The sequence below is a fragment of the Eptatretus burgeri genome, chromosome 4 (genome assembly GCF_056783735.1).
Source record: "Eptatretus burgeri isolate ZD-2024b chromosome 4, Ebu_testis_v1, whole genome shotgun sequence".
Classification (NCBI taxonomy): Eukaryota; Metazoa; Chordata; class Myxini; order Myxiniformes; family Myxinidae; genus Eptatretus; species Eptatretus burgeri.
The window spans coordinates 107,989,492-108,012,619 of record NC_140964.1 but is presented as its reverse complement, the minus strand read 5'-3'; the positions used below and the strand labels follow the sequence as shown (position 1 = coordinate 108,012,619).

The window sequence follows — 23,128 nt, the reverse complement described above, 5'->3', positions numbered from 1 at the left end:
GTGCAATTTCGTCGTGACCCTCTCGGAACAACGCCAGGAGATAGTCACGGGTGGGGGTTAACCTCACCACAACTCAGTCCGCATTCTACCCGTGCAAAATAGGGTCCGATCGCCGAATGGTCGATTTACCTAAGTACCCGCGGATAGCGTACCGAGGAGTTGTACCACGCCACAGGTCGACTCCGGACACGAACCGCTTAAGCGGCTCGTTCCGTGCTACAGGGATAACCAAGCGGAATTATCGTCGACCTTGACGGTTCAGATTAGTTACCGGGTGTTTTAAACCCACTACCAATCCCTTACGTGATGCAAGATGGAGATTCAAACAAAGAAAAGGACGCAGCGAAACGGGGAACAATTGGACCAGCACATTTATTCCGCGCCACACGGCAGCACGGAAGGCACGTATATTACAGTCAAGCAAGAAAACACAATAAAAGCAAATGAAGAGACACACGCAGATCTACAACCGAATAATGCAATTCACACGGCAACACTTATAACAGTTCTACTTCACCAGACTGGCGCCACACACACACGTTTACCCAGAACCCAAAAGAAATGGAAGTCGCGACTTCCCTTAGCACGTCGTCCAGCCCTTGGCGACCGTAACTCCGAGTCCCTCCGGCGTGGTCCACTGGGCTTGTGCCTCACGCCTGCATGTGTCGTCCGCCCGATATGGACGAACGAACAGAACCTCCAACCAGGAACAATCACCACAACTCTCGATAATTCCCCTTCAGGGGCAAGGGAACAGGGACAAGGGAACGACGTTATCGTCGACCTTCACGCCCATGCCTTTTGTAGGGTCAGGCTCCGCCCTTCGCTCCGCCCCGTTCTTGGCTCCACCTCCCTTCTGGAAGCTTCCCAAAAAGGGGCATGTCCTCTCGTTCCCCCCTCCCTGCGCCGTGCGGGGGACGAGGAAAGTCAGTTTTGGCTCGGGGCCAGGGAATTATTCCCCCAAACTCAGGCCCCCACCTTTTTTCACCTTTGACCTCTGGTTCAAATCGCACCTCCCCCATGCCAAAGCGCGGGAAAAGCAGGAGGGAAAATCCGGCGGGAGATATTTAAGCGGGAGTTTTGGGCAGGAGATGCCCCTTCGCACCCTGGTTGCTGCTGCCACTCCGCTCCTTTCATCCGTCCCGCAGAGATCGTAACCGCACGGTGCTCGTTAAATGGCGAGTGGCGAAGATGGTGGTAGCGTAGTTGTGGAAGGTGGCGTCTTGGTGTGAATGGCGTTACTGTTGGCGTCGTGTAGTGAATGGCGTAATCGTTGAGATGTTGGTTGTGGCGATATTCGTTGTTGTTCTTGCACCAAAATAACGACAGCAAAATAAAAACGGCTAACTGAAGAATCGCAGCCCAAATGGATCACATATATTCCCTCTAAACAACGGGTTTGGGCTAACTACACATGAACTTACCGATATATCTCACCTGAGGACCCTTTATGGTGTAATACGAATTTACACAGCCGTAACAATATATACAAGATGAGAGTTTTACTAATATACTAGATGACCTGTGAGCCCATTGGGTTCACGTTGTGACAGCGGATGATAAAAAATAATTTAAAAAAAAGGATAGCTACAGCGATCTATACCGCTGAGGTTGTTTGCATTGATCAAATTCTCCTGAAGAGTACTTGGCTGAATTGGGAATTTATTTTTTCAATTATATTTTCATTGCCCGATTTGAACGAAACTTGATATTGCACACCACAGGAGAATGGTGAGAAAAGTGGGCTGAAAATTTTTGCGCTATCCTGTACCGTTTTGGCTGTATTTTGGTAACATCCATACATATATACAAGATGAGAGTTTTAGTAATACACTAGATGACCTGTGAACCCGTTGGGTTCCTGTTGTGACAGCGATTGATGGAAAAAAAAATCATTTTAAAAAAAAGGAAGAAGAAAAAGATAGCTCCAGCAACCTATACCACTAAGGTTGTTTGCATTGATCAAATAATCACAAAGAGTTGTTGACTGAATCGGGAATTGATTTATTCATAATTTTTTTCGTTTCTTTATTTGAACGAAACTTGAAATTGCGCGTCAATGTGAAAAAACTCAGAAAATAAAGTCAAATAAATTATTGTGCGTAATATTCGAAACACAATTTTATTTATGAATGAACACGGAAGTATTAGATCAAAATGGCGGTTCATTTTATGCATAAAAATAAATCGTTCTTTGCTATACTAAATGTTTGAGATTTTCTCTGGAAGAGTACTTGACTGAATCGGGAATTTCTTTTTTTATAATTCTTTCGTTGCCCAATTTGAACAAAACTTGATACTGCACACTGCAGGCGAATGGTGAGAAAGGTGGGCCAAAATTTTTTGCGCTATCTTGCACCATTTTGGCTGTATTTCAGGAACATACATACATACAACCATATATACAGAATGAGAGTTTTAGTTATATACATATATATATATATATATCCACGAGGTGTGTTCAAAAAGTATCCAACCTTAATTTTTCGTACGTAAAGAAATGAGGCGTGGTTTGGTGCACATATGGAGGCGATCCTAATCCGTATGCGTGAATTTTTTCCCGCCTGCAGAAGCTGTCAGTCGCCGACAGACTGCCGATGAGTGAGGAAGTGTAAGTGAGCGCCGTCGGATTTTCGTTTTTGACAAAATGACGGAAAAACTTGAACAACGCTACTGCATCAAATTTTGTGTAAAGCTTGGCGATTCCCAAGTGGAAACGAACCACAAGATTCAACAGGCCTTCGGGAATGAAGTAATGGGCACCACACAGATAAAAGAATGGCACAACCGCTTCAAAGATGGTCGCACATCAGTGGAAAGTGAAGCACGTTCTGGTAGACCCTCAACATCCCGAAATGAGATCGTCATTGATCAAGTGAGGACCCTGCTGATGCAGGATTGTCGAATCACGATAAGAGAACTTGCAGACGAGGCGGGCGTCAGCATTGGATCCGTTCATTTCATTGTGACTGAGGATTTGGGCTTAAGGAGAATCTCAGCGAAGTTCGTGCCAAAGCTGCTAACGATCGAGCAGAAGCAACTCCGTTTGGAGATTGCAAAGGACATGCTGGAGACTGTTAACAGCGATCCCAACTTCAACACAGTGATCACTGGCGATGAGACCACAGTGATCCGTCATTTTGTCAAAAACAAAAATCCGACGACACTCACTTACACTTCCTCACTCATCGGCAGTCTGTCGGTGACTAACAGCTTCTGCAGGCGGGAAAATATTCACGCATACGAATTAGGATCACCTACATACGTGCACCAAACCACGCCGCCCTAGCTTCATTTGTTTATGCACGAAAAATTAAGGTTGGATACTTTTTGAACACACCTCATGTGTGTATATATATATATATATATATATATATATATATATATATATATATATATATATATATATATATATATATATATATATATACATATATACATACACACACACACACGTACATATACATATATACTAATAAAAGGGTGTGTTTGTGTGTGTGTGTGTGTCGGTATGTGTGTGTTAGTGTGTCACCTCCACAACTCCAAAACTATTAAACATAGCATCCTGAAACTTTGCATGCACACTAAGAAAACTCCAAGGAAGTGCAAGAATGAAAATTGTGTGTTTGGGTTAATTAAAAAACCCCTTTTGAAGATAATTAATGGCCTTGTTTAATTATATCCTTCATCAGGCGATCCTTGGCCACCTCGCTGTCAGGGTCGGAAGGCGTTTCTTGGGTAACCTCGCTGGGATCTGAAGCCGACACGTTTTTTGGCCAGCTAAACCTTACCTTGACTTGGAACAGGGGGTCTTAAGGCATTTTCTGGGTAACGATAAATTGGTTGTTTTCACTTTCCTCACTCATATTATCGAATGCCTGTTCATCATCGCTACAAATTGCTGGGTATATTGCAATGCTTATAAACATCCGGAGACGTCAGCGTTCCTTTTCGGGCGTCTTCGGGAGGTGCATGTTCATTGTGTTTCCTAATCACGTGCCAAACTAGCCATTTCTTAACAACCGTTTCGTTGGAGTGCTTACTTGAGTGCTTAAGCAACTTGGCGAGCACTCTCCAAGTTGCTTGATTGTTCGTTTTGGTAAAAGTATCCGTGCTCGAAAAAGGAATATCGATTAGCAGGGGCGGAGCTAGGTCTCAGGCAAGGGGGGCGGGGTTTGACATTTTTGGCTTTGAGGCAAGGTGGGTGGGTGGAAATATACCCATGCGAGCGCCAACAGTGCGAAGCCCATACGAGGGGGGGGTTGAAGGAGGGAGGAACGTGGGGGGGGATTGAGGGAGGTAAGGGTTGAGGGAGGGAGGGATGGTTGATGGAAGGAGGGGTTGAGTGAGGGGTACTCAGCAGCTGAAGGGGGGGTTGCAACAAAAATCCGCCTGTGTTGGGTCCTGCGGTGCCGTCTCGGGAGGTGCAGTTTTATTTTTACAGGACATCGTTTTGTTTAACCTTTTGTGCGATCTCTTAATACAATCCACCCCTCACTTCGACATCGATACACATATAAAAACAATAAGGTCCATCCGACCACGTGTTTGCCATGATCTGTTTGTGAAAGCAGAGAATATAGATCGACATTTTGTGCTCTGGGCTTTAATATATTTTAAAATTGAATTTTGCTAATTTCCCACTTGAATTCCTCTTTCAAAGAATTGTTTAAAGGTAAATCTTTGTGTTTGTCGTTTTTCTGGATATTATGCACATGTACGTATATAAACTGTACTACCATAACGGAAGTGTGTGTGTACGTGCGTGCGTGCATGCATGCGCGTGTGTGTGCTTGTCATGGCGCCTGTTCCCTCTTAAGTTAAGAGTGCAGAAGAATTATATCGGGATAATTCTGCTCTGCATCTGCTTTAGTAAGTTGCTTGTTTTGTTATGGCACCACACATTTCTTTTTATCCCTGCTTTACAAACAACAATAAACTACCTTCACTGTGCCACATATTTTCCTCACCTGCCTGTAATAAATCCTTATGTAGAAATGTTCCCAGCTCGTTTTTGTCTTTTCTTTCATTGATCCAGCATGGTCCATACCCTCGCCTCGCCGGGACTTTATTCCCAACGATCCGTTCTTCTCGCCAGTACATCCTTGGCAGTGTCACTCGGCTGCATCTGATCCGGTAAGGTGACCTGGTTCGAACAAGGCGTACCGAAGGCGTGTCCCCCGGTAATTAGACCATGTGATTATTTTTGGGTGTTTTTTTTTATTTTGGGGGGTATTTTTGGGTTGAGTTCTTGGCGTTCACGGTCTGTTTGCGACCCGCCGCGTCACGGAGTTAACCGTGTGCGACGGCCTGCGATTCCGGGGAGTCTGGTGGGAACCCCAGATAGAGATAGCTTCTCCCTCCCTCGTGGTCTTCTCACCCGACCCCCCCCCGCCACAACAATGTGTATATATATATATATATATATATATATATATATATATATATATATATATATATATATATATATATATATCATTCCAGCAATCTCTGTGTGTGTGTCTGTCTGTCTGTCTGCGACCGTCGTTTCTCGACAACCACCAGTCCGATCTGATTGAAACTTGCCAGGAATATTGCTGGAGACCTGAGTATGTGCCTTTTCAAGGCTTGATATTAATCGGACAAGTGGTTCCCAAGTTATGGCCATTTATTTACCAAACCAATGACAGGACACGGTGCTATGACATCACAATTGACGTCACAATTCCTCTATTTTTTTTTTGCATGTACGGCCACGCACGTACGGGTACGTACTAGTAATATAGATGAGGGGTAACAAACAAAAGTGAAGAAGGGAGTTGTGATGCATTTTAATGATTTTCAATGAATCCTTTGGAAATTGTGCAAAAAAAATTGACAAAAAGTATCTAAAAACCCACAATTATTGGTGAAAGTGTCTTAGAAACTGGCAACTCTTGATAAAAGTGTCTCAGGGGTCATGTCTCACAAACTGGAAATTAAAGGGGATAGTGGTGAATGAATTCAATATTTTTGTAGAAGGATCAGAACAAATCAGCAACATTATTTAATTGTTTAATATAATCAAATGATTAAATTAATTTTAGTAAATAAGCCAGAACCAACATTATCATACTGCCTTGAGTTGAAGAACACTAATGGGAACATTTGGAACATGAATAAGGTAAAATGGTAAAAGAAAATTAAAAAAGAAACAACTATGTCAAGTCGAAGCATGTGCACTTCAGCATTAAGATCAAAATGCATTGTAATTAGCTTGTCCAAAGAGTACATAAGCACCTTGACTAAAACCCAAATGAATGGTTACATGCCCTTTGCTTGCTATTTCTTCCTTTAGGCAACATCAGCAAGACAAAAATGGATGCAGAGCTCACAGCTCATGCCGAATATTGGACACCATAGCCTATAAGATATCAGGTAAGTAAAGTGAAGCAGAAAGATTAATTTGCATAATAGAACACGTTATCAGTGACATCATCATCTACAAATCAAAATTAATTTCCCAATTAAAAGAAACATGAACCACACAGATTCCTTATACATACACCATGGGTGGCTTCTCTCAGGTTAATTTATTTCTTACACCAAGGCCCAAAAAGAGAGAACACATTTTTGGCAACATTAGGAACAATTTCTGTAATGTTCATCTATTTTGTTTTAATAGTGTGGGATGGGTTCTCACAAAGCAGATGACAGTGACGATAAACAGAGGTATGCTGCAGATAAACATGAACCACTGCCATGACATGAAAGTCAGCATCCAGGAAGCCATACCAATCATGCATATTGATCCACAAGGCCAACACAGCTGCACAGAAGCATCACCAAAGCTTGTATCACTCCTCAGTTTTGAATAATCATAACAGGGATCAATTATGCAATTAAAAGGCATAGCTTCATCGACATTTATGCATGTTGCATCAAAATGGCTGTTGTGCATTCATTAACATCACAATCTTGGAAATCATTTTGACTGGGTAGGTGCAGTATTTGCAACAAATCAAGAATATTAACAGTCAATATCAAGAACTCATCCTGCTGATGGAAAAGGGACAAGGTAACACAATATCAAGTAAAATGATTTTGTCTTTTCATGCATCTCCCTTGTTTTTGAGCAGCGTCCGATCTGAATGAAGAGATATATTCTATGTGTTGTCGTCTCCAAATTTGTTGTACCTCGACCCTTTCCCCCCACCCTTCGAGGAATTATGTGAGATCCTGCAACGTTCCAGACATATATATATATATATATATATATATATATATATATATATATATATATATATATATATATATATATATTTACGGATTTCAGAATCCGATCTGACGAATGCATACCAACATCCAGGTCTTCAGACAGTTATTTCCTTAAATGCATGTCCAGGATAGACCCATCCCCATGTCTGGTGGGATTTTAAATGTAATGCGTTGAGAAGGGTAAAGAATAGATCCCCTCTCTTATGGGAATTTTTTTTTCTCTTTACGACAGACACATTTATGCATGGACGCCGAGACCTGCCTTTTTCCAGCGACATTGACACACATTTCTTTCATGGACACCGAGACCTGCCTTTTACAGCGAAGTTGACACACATTTCTTTCACAGATGCTGAGACCCACCCTTTTTCGATTGGGTTTGACACCGCGATGAATAATACAGAGAATGTAGGTGCTGACGACAGAAAAGACACGCACACACATTCCAGGACGTTTTCATTTAACGGACGACTTCTCTTTGGTGAGCGAGACCATCCCCCCCCCCCCCCCCGAATGATCTGCTGAGTACCTTTGTCTGTGTTTAGTTGTTAAGTAAGTCAACCCCAATAAGCATCTGCTCTCTGTCTCTTTCCTATCATTTTGATTGATTTTTCCTGATAAATTATTTATTTACTTGCAAATATTTTGACTGCTTCAAATTCACTTCATTACCTCATGGAAATAAAAAGTTCTTTTTATTTATTTATTTTCTTATTAATAAATTATTTGTTGACCTTCCAACCTGTCCACGCTTGTCCTTTCCTTCAATTGATCCAGCATTGTCTGAACCTAGATCGACTGGGAGGTAATTACCACACGATTTTACCAATAATAGTCGCACGCACCAACGGTTAAAACGCTGGGCCACCCTAATTCAGATCTAATCAAGATAAGATTCGTGCTTTGCCGAGGGCACACTCCTCATTCAGGTAACCACGTGACCTCTAGTTAAATGGCATAATTAGATGGTGGACACTGGACCTCGTGGTTCCACTGGGTGGCGTTCATGGTTCTAAAACAACCCACTGCACCACAATGTTAATTGTGAGCAGTGGCCCCAGGTCCGGCTATTCCGAGGATAACCGGACATTAATCCCCGAGTGACAAGCTGGTGTCTCGGTACCCGTGGCTGTAACTGTGTGTATATACATCTCCTTCTTCTTCTTCTTCTTTCGGCTGCTCCCGTTAGGGGTCGCCACAGCGGATCATCGGTTATGATCCGCATAATGATTTGGCACAGCTTTTACGCCGGATGCCCTTCCTGACGCAACCCTGGTCGCCTCTGACGACACAGGGATCTGGTACACCTTTTCTAACCGGGGTATACACCGGCCCAGTACACTGGTACTCACTTCGCCAACCTCGGAAGGATGACAGGCTGAGTCAACCCCCTGGTGTATTAATTCAGTGGCCCAACTGGCCTGTAACTCAGGACCTTTTGGATCCCAAGCCGCTGCCCTAACCACTGTGCCAACACCAGGCATATATACATATACATATATATATATATATATATATATATATATATATATATATATATATATACACACATATACATATATATATACACACATATACATATATATATACACACATATACATATATATATACACACATACATATATATATATATACATATATATATATATATATATATACACACACACATATGTATATATATATATATATATATACATATACATATATATATATATATATATATATACACACATATATATATATATATATATATATATATATATATATATATATATATATATATATATATATATATATATATATATATATATATATATATATATATATATATATATATATATATACACACATATATGTTGTTGCAATTCTGCAAAACCGCATGCCTCTAAGGCAATATCACCCGATATACAGTTATCCCCAGGCAGTTATTCCGTTAGTATTCGTGCAGTCAGACGTTCCCCTCATGACTAATGGGTTAACGGGACGAAGTGCATTGCATGGGGCTTATAGCTAGGTCTAATTATATCTCTATCTTCTTTTCAAACCCGATTTCATTTCAACCCTTTCCTTTTATCCATGAAACAAATCACACGCATGGCGCACATCTTCATTTGGGTCTGCGCGCTGATTTACAACAGCGTCTCACTATCGGCGTTCTCTCGTCACCTTGGCCACCAATATCTCCTGCAAACAGCAGACGTCATCCAGCACCTCCTCACACCTCTACCTCGATGCAGCTGCCACCAAGCAGAGGCAAGCTGTATGGCCCAGGCCACTTGGGCCCCATGGCATGAGGACGGAACAAGCATATTGACCAGCACCAAACGCAGAGCGCCGGGGGTATCCGAACAGGTATGCGGGACCGATGTGACCCTCGGCCAGTCGCCAGAACATGCCCCGGGAGTTTGCTGCAAGGCGATTCATGTCGCAGTGTTCGGTGCAAGTCAATTCAGCGGCTCAGCCATGTTGGGCCGGATGTACAAATGGGACCACTTCCGGCCGTAGGAGCCTGGCAGTGTGGGGCCAGAGCCCAATCGGAGCACACGATTCAGGTGACGACGCATCGTTTCAGGTCTGGGCAAAGGAGCACGAGTTAGGGGAATGGTATAGCGTTAAATAGACTGGCCCCATGGGGGCATTAGAAGCAGTCCGCCATATGGGCCCGGGAACAAGGGTTAGGGGAATTTAGGACAGGAATTAGAGATCATTGGGAACAAGAGTTAGGGGAATTTAAGACAGGAATTTGAGATCATTGGGAACAAGAGTTAGGGGAATTTAGGACAGGAATTAGAGATCATTGGGAACAAGGACAGACATGGAAGGTGTAGTAGGGGACGTAGTTTAGCGACATAGAGTTAAATGGAACGTGAATTCAAGTAAGGGATGACGGGGAGCATGAGTTAGTTAGGGGGACGTAGCTAGTAGAATATCGGTGTGAGTAGAAAGATGATGAATGAATGTGGGTCAGCGGGCCCGATGTAAATGGAGTGAATGTGGAATGCATGGTGTGAATAAATAATTGGGAGGAGGAGTTAATCCCATCCAAGGGAACCCGGGGTTAGAGTAATATTAGTTAGCGGGAAGTCAAATTAATAAAAGGATGTCGTTTTGTAGTTGGTGTTGAACGAAGGCACGAAACATTTTGCAGGGTGCAGGAGACGATTAACTGGCTGGGAGTATGGCTTGTGAAAGGTCAGTATAGAGTAGAGGACACCCCGGGTGCCAGAGTAGTCAGCCAGAGTAGGACGTGGGTCCAAGGGACCGAGGAGTTAGAGTAGGTAATGGGCACAGGTACCCAGGGAAATGGGACGTGGAGCGCCAAAATGCCATGTGGGCATTGAGGGGGAAATGTCAGTGAGGGCATTCCCCACGTTAGTGAGGAATTTTGACTGTTTCAAATTCTGCTTTAGAATCGGAGACAGCCTCAGCAACCCGGGGGTGCTGAAGAATGAGTTTGTCAGGTGGACAGACCTGCCAGTGGAGCCACGCTGCCCAGCCACAAAGTTGTGCAAGAGCATGGAGGAAAATTTGCGGGCCAGGCCCAAATTAATAATGAACAACAACATGGGCGATGGGATCGTGGTTGCTGGAACCGATAGTTTAAAGAGACAGGCATGTTGAAAAGCCCTGGGGATAGTTTAAAGATTATTAAGTGATGGGATAGATTTGAATATGTGTACCCCCTTCACACCATCCATCCCTTCACTGTTTGTAGGCCGCTGGTCTCATCGTGGAAATGCTGAGGCCTGTGGGGGTTATTCTGAGGCTGTATTGGACCTCTGGACAGGTTACCTTGTCTATTTCGCAATCCTCTTTGAAGGGATCTTCGGGATTGGGAATAGACGGTTCGGACATGATAGCCAAACAAAGACTATAAGAGGGTTCTGGACACATTTATTAAAAATATAAATAAATCTAAATCTCATTACTTTGTTAAAACCTAAAGGGGGTGGGTATGGACAAGGACAGACATAGACAATAGGATGGGTGGGCGGGGAGACCATAGGGTAGGACCAAACCCATCTTCAGAATGGCCAACGACACCACACTCCCTCCACAAGACCACACCGAGGCTGGCCAGCTTCGGATGCTGACCTATTGCACCTTACCTGGGCTGCATTTGCCATGCCTTTGCGTTGACTCCACTTGCTATGCCTTGCCCATGCATTTATTTGCCTTGACCCCACTTGCCATATCGCTGAACCTTGCCATGTACCCCAGGACCATCTGTTGTGGAAGTGTTTGCGGGGACTGCCATGCAGGCAGCCGCATTACCGGGGACTGTATTTGCATATCCCAGACAGCTTTATTGATAAAGGCCAGTTCAAATGGACTGTGAGAGGTGTGTGGCCTGCCGTATTAGGGTGAGTTGCCTCCAATAGCCAGAAAAACAACAACAACAAAAAAAGACAAAGGACCATTTTGGGCCCTGAAGACGCCAGGTTGCATGATCACCTGCTGCTGCACTCATCTGCAAATTTTTCATTTGCTGTGTCCTGCCCTTGAATTACAGGTCCTGGGCCATGGGTAATGCAGATATTAGAAATGTATATAGTTATAACCTACCTGTTTGTTGAGTTCAATTCCATCATTGCAGCATGAGGATGTCCGTACGAGTCTGTCAGCTTAGATACGCAACAGTAGGTTTATTAGAAATGTATATAGTTATAACCCACCTGTTTGTTGAGTTCAATTCCATCATTGCAGCATAAGGATGTCCGTACGAGTCTGTCAGCTTAGATACGCAACAGTAGGTTTATAATTTTTGGGACATGTATTTGAAATGTCGCACTCAGGGATCCGTAGGAAAAGCGCAGGAGGGGAAGCTACACCTATATGCCACACTAATGTTCAACAACTTGGGTCGAGTGTAGCAAAAGAGAGGGAGGGTAGTGTTGTGGTTTTGCAAAACCACATGCCTCCAAGGCAATGGCACCCAACACACAGTGATCCCCAGGGAGTTATTTTGTTGGTATATATACACTGATGAGCCAAAACATTATGACCACCTGCCTAATATGCTGTTGGTCCTCTGTATGCCAACAAAACAGCCCCGACCTGCCGAGGCATGGACTCTAAAGACCCCTGAAGGTGTCCTGTGGTATCTGGCACCAAAACATGAGCAGCAGATCCTTCAATCTCTTGAAAGCTGCGAGGTGGAGCCACCGTGGATCGGACTTGTCAGTACAGCACATCCCACAGATGCTCAATCGGATTGAGATCTGGAGAATTTGGAGACCAGGGCAACACCGTGAACACTTCATCATGTTCCTCAAACCATTGCCTAACAATGTGTGCAGTGGGGCAGAGCGCATTATCCTGCTGAAAAAGGCCACTGCCATCAGGGAATACCATTGCCATAAAGGGGTGTATTTGTCTGCAACGATTTTTCGGTAGGTGACATGTCAAATTGACGTCCACATGAGTGGCCGGATCCAGGGTTTCCCAGCAGAACATTGCCCAGAGCATGACATTCCCTCCACCGGCTTGTCATCTTCCCACAGTGCATCATGGTGCCATCACTTCCCCAGGTAAACGGCACACACATACACAGCCATCTACGTGATCTAAAAGAAAACGGGACTCATCGGACCAGGCGACTTTCTTTCACTGCTCCAAGGCCCAGTTCCGACGCTCGCGTGCCCATTGTAGTCACTTTCGACAGTGGACAGGGGTCATTATGGGCACTCTGACCGGTCTGCAGCTACGCAGCCCCATATGCAGCAGGGTGCGATGCACTGTGGATTGTGACACATTCCTCCCGTGATCACCATTAACATTTTCTGTGACTTGTGCCACAGAAGACCTTCTGTCGGTTCGGACCAGATGGAATAGCCTTCGTTGCCCTCGCGCATCGATGAACCTTGGGCGCCCAACACCCTGTCACCGGTTTGTGGCTTGTCCCACCTCGGACCACTGTCGGTAGGTACTTACCACTGCTGACCGGAAGCACCCCACAAGCCTTGCCGTTTCAGAGATTCTCTGACCAAGTCGTCTGGCCATAACAATTTGGCCCTTGTCAAAGTTGCTCAGGTTTTTACTCCTGTCCATTTTAGTCAGGTTCACTATATCAGTAAATTAATTTTCATTCAAAATCTTGGTAGATTAGCAAACCTATACATTTTCAAAAACGTTATAACATGGGGAATCTAAAAATACATGTTTACATTTGCAGACATACCTGCATGGCCGCCATTTCGAAAATCCAAAAATGGCTGACACGGCGGTATGTCCGTAAATGTAAACATTGATTTTCGGATTCTCGATGTTATAACGTTTCCGAAAATGTATAGGTTGTCTAATCTACCAAGATTTTGAACGAAAATTAATTTACTGACATAGTGAACCAGACCGTCCCTTGGTGTTCTGCAGTTGGAGTGGAGGGTGGTGGGCTCTTGACAGAGGAGTCTGATATGAAGTGAAGGCCCGCTGGGCCGGTTACTTTGAGTGGCTGTACCAGGCTGATCAACCAGCTGTTGAGTTGGATGTCATGAGTGTTACTTTCCCTATTACTGACCCTCCATTCAACTGTACAGGAGGACGAAAGTCCAAGTCTTCAGGTCCTTGGTGCTTCCAGTCTTGCTCTACGGATGTGAGACTTGAACTCTGACCAGGGATCTGAGATGGAAACTTAATTCCTTTGGTACCAGGTCTTTTCGGAGAATCTTTGGCTATCGCAAGTCAGACTTTGTGTCCAACAAGCGGTTGCTGAGAGAGACTCAAATGAGATTTGTTACCTGCATAGTCCATGAGTGTCAGCGGCTGCTGTATGGACATGTGACTTGTTTTCCTCATGCTGATCCTGCTCACGAGATTCTCTCATCGAGGGAGCCTCATGAGTGGAGGAGGCCAAAGGGCCATCCATGTGCCTAGTGGTCGCAGCAGGTTGATCAGAGTCTCAACGAAATTGGGATGGGCCAGGCATCTACCTGGGGGATGGCCAGAGGGAGGTCCCTGGAGGACCAGCGGAAAGTGTATGCAGCGACGTGCTGCTCCTGCGCATGCTCACATACCTGACCTGTCCTGATAGAATGCGACTCATTTTGCATTCCAATGTGATGCTTACATAACCAGAGGTGATCCCAATTCATTTACCACATTCACCGAATAATTGGGAGACAAAAAGTGTAAAATGCACTGCACCAAACACGAGATGACTGCAAGACTTCAGCAAACACTTTTAAAGCCCGCATAAACATTTATAAATTCAATTAAAAAATTCAAAGCAGACAAAATCAAGATGTGTACCTTTAGCCAACACAGCAATCTATTTCAAAACACATAAACATTCTCAAATTCATAGTTAAGGCAAACAATGAACACTCCTTCAACTTGCATCCCTGCACTTTCTCACAACAATATTAAAAGGTAATGCCTGCCAGGATCAAGGCAGCAAAATGTTTGGAGATGGATTCAGTCAAATTTATCTGTGGACAATTCAGCCTTTTACTTGCCTTACCGCAATGAAGAGAAGACAATTAGCACGCAAATTCGAGATGATGAACTCACTGCATAGAGTTGACCTACAAACACAAAATATGGTATTAGGCTAAAACTTCAAATTAAAACTTTGCAAAACCATCTCTAATGTCATGAAAATTGCCCATCAGGAGCTTCTCTAGTCTGTATAACCCCGGAACCTGATTGTTTGTATTAAAAAGGAGAAGGTTGAATTGAACATTATAAGGATAATAAAATTGTTTGAAATAAAAATAGTCAAATAAGAATGAAAGAAGTCTGCGCAAATAAGTTATGAGATGAGACAGAAAATTCGAGGGGAGTCAATTAAGAACACAATGTAATAAAAAATGTCATTTTATTGATTTTAGTTTGTCAAGGAAAAATTTTCCAGCAATCTGATGTCCGGAATGGTTGCACAGTTCAAAACAGATAGGTAGATAACCCACCAACATAGATTAACCCCAAGAGAAAGCCCCCCAACATAGTTCTATCCCAACAGAAAAGCTGTCAGCCAAGGAGTAGTCGAAGAAAAAAAAATTATCTCTGCGTCACTTTTTGTTCTAACCTGAAACTCACAAAGCTTGTACAACATGTAATCACCACAAAAGCAAATCAAACTCTGGGCCTGGTGAAAATAATATTTAACAATATGACAAAGGCAACATTCTGTCTCCTGCACAAAAGCTTAATCAGACAAAGCCTGGAGTACTGTTAGGTGTGGAAGGAACTGCAATAAAAGATATGCAAAGAAAATAGAATTAGTGCAAAGAAGAGCCACAAAAATTGTACAAGGATGCTGATGGACGTGACAGATAGTGATAGGTTGAAGTATATTGGAGTACCATCCTTGGAGGATAAAAGAGGAAGCCGACCTAATCCACATATACAAAACCCAAAACAATATCGATGACAATTGAACAAACGAGTTATTCAAATTTATTCAGAACCCCACAAGAGGACACAAACTTAAACTCCATAATATGAGAAGTAAAGGCCCTGTCACACCTTGACATTTTAGCCAGCGTATGGCAACGTATCAAAATGTATGTAAAACGCTGGCGTACGCTGAACTATTGATGTTTTTTTTTCAGTTTTGGGCATATAATAACGAGTTGGACGTATGCGTAACATATTCGTAACGTACACAGAACGTTTCGATAACTTATAGATAACTTATACCAACGAATGCTTAGCGTGTTGTCGGCGTTCACAACCTATGCCCAACGATAGTCTAACTTATGCATAGCGCGACAGTGTATCGCCGACGATCACGTGGCGTAGCCTATTAATAGGCTGCCGCTCAACGATTTAAATCATAACCGCGCTAGAAATCGAAATGTCAACATCACTGTCATGCCGAAGAAAAACAAAAAACAAAACATGGAGTCTGGAACACTGACTGGTTTTTATATACCAATTTTTATTTTATACCAATTTTTATATACCAAGTTGGTGGAACACTGAAGCCCATTTTTATATACCAATTCCCCTAAACGCTGCCAATACGCCATTATATGGTAGCTGTAAGTTAGAAACACGTTCAGTAAGTTCAGTGGTCGTCCGGAAGATGTCAAATACGACTACATATGTCAATATGCATTGGAGATACGTTACACATAGGTTCAAAGCACGTTACTCATAGGTTAGAAATAAGTTTCGGGTACGCTAAACATTACTTCGACATGTTTCGACTTATGAGTAACTTACAAGTAACGTGTGTCAACGTCTGTCAACGATCGCATAACGTGCCTACAACTTATGGCCAGCGTATGCGGAACGTGCGAGTCATACGCTGGCAGATGTCGAAAAATTTTGAGCATGCTTAAAATCTGTTGAGCTCGGCATACTACTACGTATGCTAGCGTGCTTCAGCGTATACAAAACTTACCCATAACGTATTCGACGTGTGCCAGCGTATTTGCCAAATTTTTCATACGTCGGCATACGCTGGCTAAAACGTCAAGGTGTGACAGGGCCTTACGACAAGTAAGTAGCTACAGTGTTTCAGCCAATTAATAATCAACACATAGAACAATCTTGCAGCAGATCGAGATGTCCTTAGTTGTGATGCACAAATTTTAATAAGCACGTCACCTGCCTAACAAACAGAATGCCTGTGTCAATGCATAGCCAAAGGGTTAGTTTGCAAAGACAGTCAGGAATGGTATTAATAATTTTAATAATAAGAACAAAAAGTCAATGCATTCTCCAATTCCACTTTGGACCCTTTCTTAAACTAGTTGGTATTCATAGAATACTTATCTCGCACAGTTTTGAGAAGGACTTGGTACGAGCCAACTCTTCTGGTGACAAATTTGTAATTGCATCTATCTACACTTCTGAGATAAATGTGCACAAATTATACTTTGAAAAGCCTGGTATAGATTACATTTATAAGCCTTTACAAAGTAGCTTTTATTCTCATTCGAGTGTTTTCATAACTACCAAGGCTGATAAAGACGTCAGAATAGATTGCTCAAGTATAAATCGGGAGATGGTTAAAATGCCAAATTGTACTTCTTCGTCACTTTTTTTCACCAGCCGATCACAATGAAGGCTGAAGTGATTACAATGATTGAAATTTCTAACGCGAGAAAGTGGCATTGTCTCTCAGCATTAGGCTTTGTTTAATTCACCATATAAGTTCTGAGGCAGGGGGCATCATCCAAGTAATATGCCCTATATCAAATGGTCATGTAACATGGGGTAAAGTTTCAATTTCCTCTGTTGAACAGTTTTCAATGTACAGTCTAAACACAACTGCTACTTTATAACTGCTGGCAGTGATGACCAGGTAGCAAGCCATCATGATTTGATGCAACCCCGCTTTGATCGGACACTTGACTCATTACATCCTCTTTATTCAATTGAATTCAGAATGGGATTTAAAAAAAATTAATTCAAATCAAATGGAAGATCAAATAAAATAGTTATTGCATTGGCATCATCAGAAAGAACCCGAACAAGCAAAACACAAAGGTTAAGTCATCAGGAGGAACCTGGATAGGACTCAGGTTTAACTGCTACTCCTCCACGCTCAAATCCATGCAGGTGCAGCCAAGTGAGCCTTATTAAAAAAAAAAAAAAAATATATATATATATATATATATATATATATATATATATATATATATATATATATACATATCAAAAAGAATATAGATCAAAACATTCAATAATCCTGGCTGCCATAACTTGCGCTGATCAGGTTGAAATTTTGAACATATTCCCCATCACAACTAAATCTTAATTTTGAAGTTTCTCGTCAATTGATGCAGCAGTTCAAAATAATTTTAAAAATATTTTACTTCAACCCAATATGGCTGCCAAACCATGTGACCTATCAATTATATTCGTGAAAACCCTGGTATCCCAAAGGCATGGGGAAGATGTGTGTGAAGTTTCCCTTCAATCTGTCCAGCCATTCCAGAGAAGAGGATTTTTAAAGGTTTTATGGTAAATCCAATCTGGCTGTCAAACCCTGTGACCAATGACATCGTATGTTGGGAACTTTTTGGTCCTCATGGATAGGTGGTCATATCTGTTAAGATTAGCCTTGATCTGTTCAGCCATTTCAGAGAAGAGGATTTTTGAAGGTGTTTAAAAAAAAAAAAAAAAAATATATATATATATATATATATATATATATATATATATACATATATATATATATATATATATACACATATGTATATATATACATATATACATATATACATATATACATATATATATATATATATATATATATATATATATATATATATATATATATATATATATATATATATATATATATATATATATATATATATGGCTGCCGAACTTCATGACCGATGTAGTCATCAATTTATCTCTTGATGACCCTCTAAAATTTTCATACTCATCAGATTTTGCATTCTACATATGCAATTGACGTCATAACGAAGGCACCTATGACATAAAAAATATATATACATATATATCATCCTCATTCCATATGAGACAGGAGCCAAGCTTCAATCGATGGTGAATGTTTCACGTCAATCTGGCAAGCGGTCGCAGAGAAAAGGGAATACCAAAATGCAGACACGTACGTACATACGTTCTATTTACGACGTACACGGTCGATTGCTTAACACCGATTTTCACTTTGCGAGCACGGGCTAATTATGGTATTATTTATTGCTGTCTTCAACCTCACTTGAACCAGTCATCAATAAGCCAGTTCACTGGTACTCACCACATAAACCACAACCATACTCTTTGCTCCTTAACGCAAATTCATGTTATATCAATTCACATTCAAAGAAGAGTCACAGGAAAATGCATACAAAACTTTGTGCATCAATGCTATAGAAATGCTACCTCTTTGGTTGAAGCATGAAATGGTACTGCATTTGCTCGTGGCATACAATTCTGATTTTAGTGTGCACATTGTACATCTCATGGATACACGAATCATGGGCTTCAAAGTAGACCCAAAAACAGACATATAAACCCTAATAATCACAACCTCCAACCTTTATTCATTAAATCCATGATGCAAATCCAAGTCAAATCAATAAGTTTCAAAAAAAACCTGCAGAAGACTGCAAATCAGTGTCGTCTCACATTTAACCACAATATCCATGTTTTCACAATATTTTCCGAAAAAAGCGGTTCCTTGAGAATGTCATTGTATCCCTACACATTTTGTGGCTCTCACCCTTGTGTAGGGCGAATTTAAAAAAAAAACAAAAAAAAACACATACTCACACTTGCACTGTACCAGCCACTGTGAATCCAAGCATAAACATCAGGAAGAGGAACCAGATGTATTTTGGAGCAAAAGAGAGAAGAACCATAAAGTAGAATGAGAATGCCATAGACATCAGTAAGCACTGCAAAGAGGAGGGTATAAATGCACTACATGATACACAAAGCAATCATACGCAATACGTCTCATGTTGCACACAGAACATCACCTGAGGTGGGGTTAGAACGCACCATATGGATCCAACCTTATAGTCATAGTGTGCATGATCCACACCATTCCAGTTATGCAACAGCATTGTGCATGCTTATGATGTGATAATAGCCCATTGACGGCATAATTTGTTCATACAAAGTGTATAAAAAGAACACAAGGGAGGGCAGTGAGATGTACAGTAGTTGTTGGGGAGATAAAATAAGGAAACGTGTGTATTTCATGAATTTGCTACAAGACTGGTAATGTGGGATGCAGATTTGAATTAGGTTCAGATTGGTTAAAATAAACAAGTGTAAAATTGATGGATACTTAAGGTTCATGATGCTGAGATCTCTGGTTCAAGTCTCACATGTTGTCCTTGCAGTTCTTGTTGAAGTACAATGATGAATCATTGTCTGTGTGTGAGGTGTGTGCAATTTCTTCCATGATCATTAAATTGTTTAGGACCTGGGTTCGGGGGCGAAAAGACCACAAGGAGGGGGGGAAGCTACCTCGGGTCCCCACAAGACTCTCCGGAATTGCAGGCCGTCGCACACGAATAACTCGTGATGCGGTGGGTGGCCAATCGACCATGAACGACAATAACTCGACCATGTGACTTAGGGTCCTCCATCTCATGAATACCGGTTACCTAATGGACACGTGATCAAATTACTGGGGGACACGCCCTTGGTACACCTTTTCAAACAGGATCACCTTACCGGATCATATGCAGCCGAGTGTAACTGCAAAAGGACGTACCGGTTAGGAAAACAGATCGTTGGGGGATAACATCCCGGCTAAGCCAGGATACAGACCATGCTAGACCAATGAAGGAAAAGATGAAAATGAGCTGGGAACATTTCTATACAAAGCATTTATTTACAATTAAGTGAGGAAAGGTATGTGGCACAGTCAATGGGGTTTATTATTATGTACAGCAGGGATAGCAAGGAGTTTGTGGGGTGCAACAAAAGGCAAGCAATTTACAAAGCAGACACAGAGCAGACTTATCCCGTCAGAACTTGTACAATTTTAACTTATGCTATGACAGGCGCGCGCACACACACACACACACACACACACACACACACACACACACACACACACACACACACACACACACACACACACACACACACACACACACACACACACACACACACACACGAGATTAGATAGCCAGAAGGAAAGAGAGCAGATGAGGACTAACGGCCTCACAATACCTTGTGTGGTCGGCTAACCAAAGCAACCCAGTACGCTTCGGGGGAGGTAGGAGGGAGAAATACTTGTGTCTAAGATGTGGGAGTGGGAGGTGTGGTGAGGTGCAATAGGGGAGTGCGGTGTCGTGCCAAAGGAAACTGTGATTGCGAATCTGTAATGGATGTTGTTATGTGCGTCCAAAAGGGACGAGATAGAGGGGTGGAAAGAAAGAGAGGAGAGAAGATGTGTGAGGCAACAGATCTCTAACCTTGTCATGCATAGGTCTGTGAGTGTCGCGTGTACCTCCATGGGACGCTCTGCTTGAGCGATCCCACCTCAAGAGTTGGCACGTTATCTCCTGCTTTGTAACTTTGCCGGGGATCGTGGAAAGGTGTGCTCCACACTGATCACAGAAGAACGTCTGTCGCACACCAACGCCTAGTGTAGCTGCAGCGACGGGCAGACAACGAGGAGCAGTGAAGAAGAAGGTGGAGCAAAGAGGCGAAGGAGAGTGTGAGGAAAACAGGTGAAGACGAGGGCAAGGCAGACAGGCAAAACGAGGGTGACGGAGGCAGGCAAAGACGAGGGCGAGGCAGGCAGGCGAAGACGAGGGCGAGGCAGGCAGGCAAAGACGGGGGGTGAGGCAGGCAGGCAAAGACGAGGGTGAGGCAGGCAGGCAGGCGAAGACGAGGGTGAGGCAGGCAGGCGAAGATGAGGGTGAGGCAGGCAGGCAAAGATGAGGGCGAGGAAGGCAGGCAAAAAAGAGAGGGCTGACGGCTTCGCGATCCGCCTTTTATAAGGCCTGGGTGAAGGGTGGGGCGACTACCCGAAGAGACACGCTGTGACCCAAATCGCGCTTCCCTATTGGGGAACGACGTCCTAGCCACACCCTGCCAGTCTCCTGGGGCCGGAAGCGGTCTCATTCGCACATCTGGCATGACACAGCCCGGAGCCCCACACCGAACTCCCGGACAGCCCTCCATCCCTCGACACCTGTCCTACCCTGTTCTGGCGACTGGATGAGGGTCATATCAATCCTGCGTGGCCAGTCGGGGCATCCCTGGCGAGATGCGGTTGGTGCTGTTATTCATATCACGTGTGTTTGCTCGATTTGATTTGTACCATGGATAAAAGGAAAGGGTTGAAATGGAAACCATGAATGAATGTAATATAGAGATAGAATTAGACTCAGCTACAAGACCCACACAATGCACTTTGTCCCGTTAACCCACAAGACATGAGGGGAAGATTTGCTGCACGAAGACTAACGAAATAACTTTTGGGGATCACTGTATGTTGGGTGCCATTGCCTTAGAGGTATGTGGTTTTGCAGAACTGCAACAATATCAATGGTGTGTGCGTGTGTGTGTGTGTGTGTGTGTGTGTGTGTGTGTGTGTGTGTGTGTGTGTGTGTGTGTGTGTGTGTGTGTGTGTGTGTGTGTGTGTGTGTGTGTGTGTGTGTGTGTGTGTGTGTGTGTGTAGTAAGATGTGCCCAACCCCTGAAAGAAGTTTGACAAATCATCAACAGATAGAAGAGAATGATCAAAAGGAACTCCCAATCCAAGATATGTAGGCAATTTTTGATACCATTGACAAAGAGAAACCTAAAGAAGTTAATCGTAGAAAAGACAATGACATCATCAAAATTATGTTTGATAACGAAGGGGTGGAAATGATCAATGTCGAGAAAATACGACAACAGAAGGCAGTGGGGAGAGGGAGAGACACAGAGATACAGAGACAGAGAGACAGAGAGACAGAGAGACAGAGAGACAGAGAGACAGAGAGACAGAGAGACAGAGAGACAGAGAGACAGAGAGACAGAGAGACAGAGAGACAGAGAGACAGAGAGACAGAGAGGGGGGGGGAGAGACACACCAAGGGTTGTGTACACTATACAAAATGCAATTTGGGGGAAAATCTTCAACTATCAGGAAACTGTGCAATCTACAGGTGTAGAGGAATGGTTGAGTCACACACATCATTACCCTCACCAAAATGAGAGGGTATTGCATTTGGGTCTGTTTGTTTGTCTGCACATAACTTTCCTGTTTTTCTCCATAACCGCTTGTCGGATGGAGATGAATTTTTCACCATTGGAGCGATTACTCATGCAAAATATTTAAATGATAATTCTGACGTCATAGGTCACGAGTTGTGGCAGCCATATTGGAAAAACGGGGAAAATTGGACCTCTGTATCTCTGAAACCGCACCAAGGAAAAAATTGAAAACTTGACATATCGCAAGTACTTCTCATGGGAAATGAGTGGGATAGTTTATTACATAATAGGTGCC

General features: G+C 42.9%; 1 protein-coding gene across 13 annotated transcripts in view; it reads right to left on the bottom strand.

Annotated features, from left to right (window-relative positions):
- Nucleotides 1-23,128, bottom strand: part of LOC147028865 (synaptic vesicle 2-related protein-like) — a 360,308-nt gene that overhangs the window by 311,849 nt on the left and 25,331 nt on the right. For 9 of the 13 annotated variants that reach the window (XR_015057745.1, XR_015057743.1, XR_015057747.1 and 6 more), the window contains 3 exons: nt 19,436-19,560; nt 14,697-14,760; nt 6,662-6,787 (listed from right to left, as the gene is read on the bottom strand). Coding sequence is in view for 9 of the 13 variants with exons in the window: in XM_085879631.1 (XP_085735757.1) it covers nt 6,662-6,787; nt 14,697-14,760; nt 19,436-19,560 (315 nt within the window). In the remaining 4 variants the exon portion in view is untranslated. The remainder of the gene's footprint in view (nt 1-6,661; nt 6,788-14,696; nt 14,761-19,435; nt 19,561-23,128) is intronic. The other 4 variants (XM_085879636.1, XM_085879638.1, XM_085879634.1 and 1 more) reach the window with 3 other exon arrangements.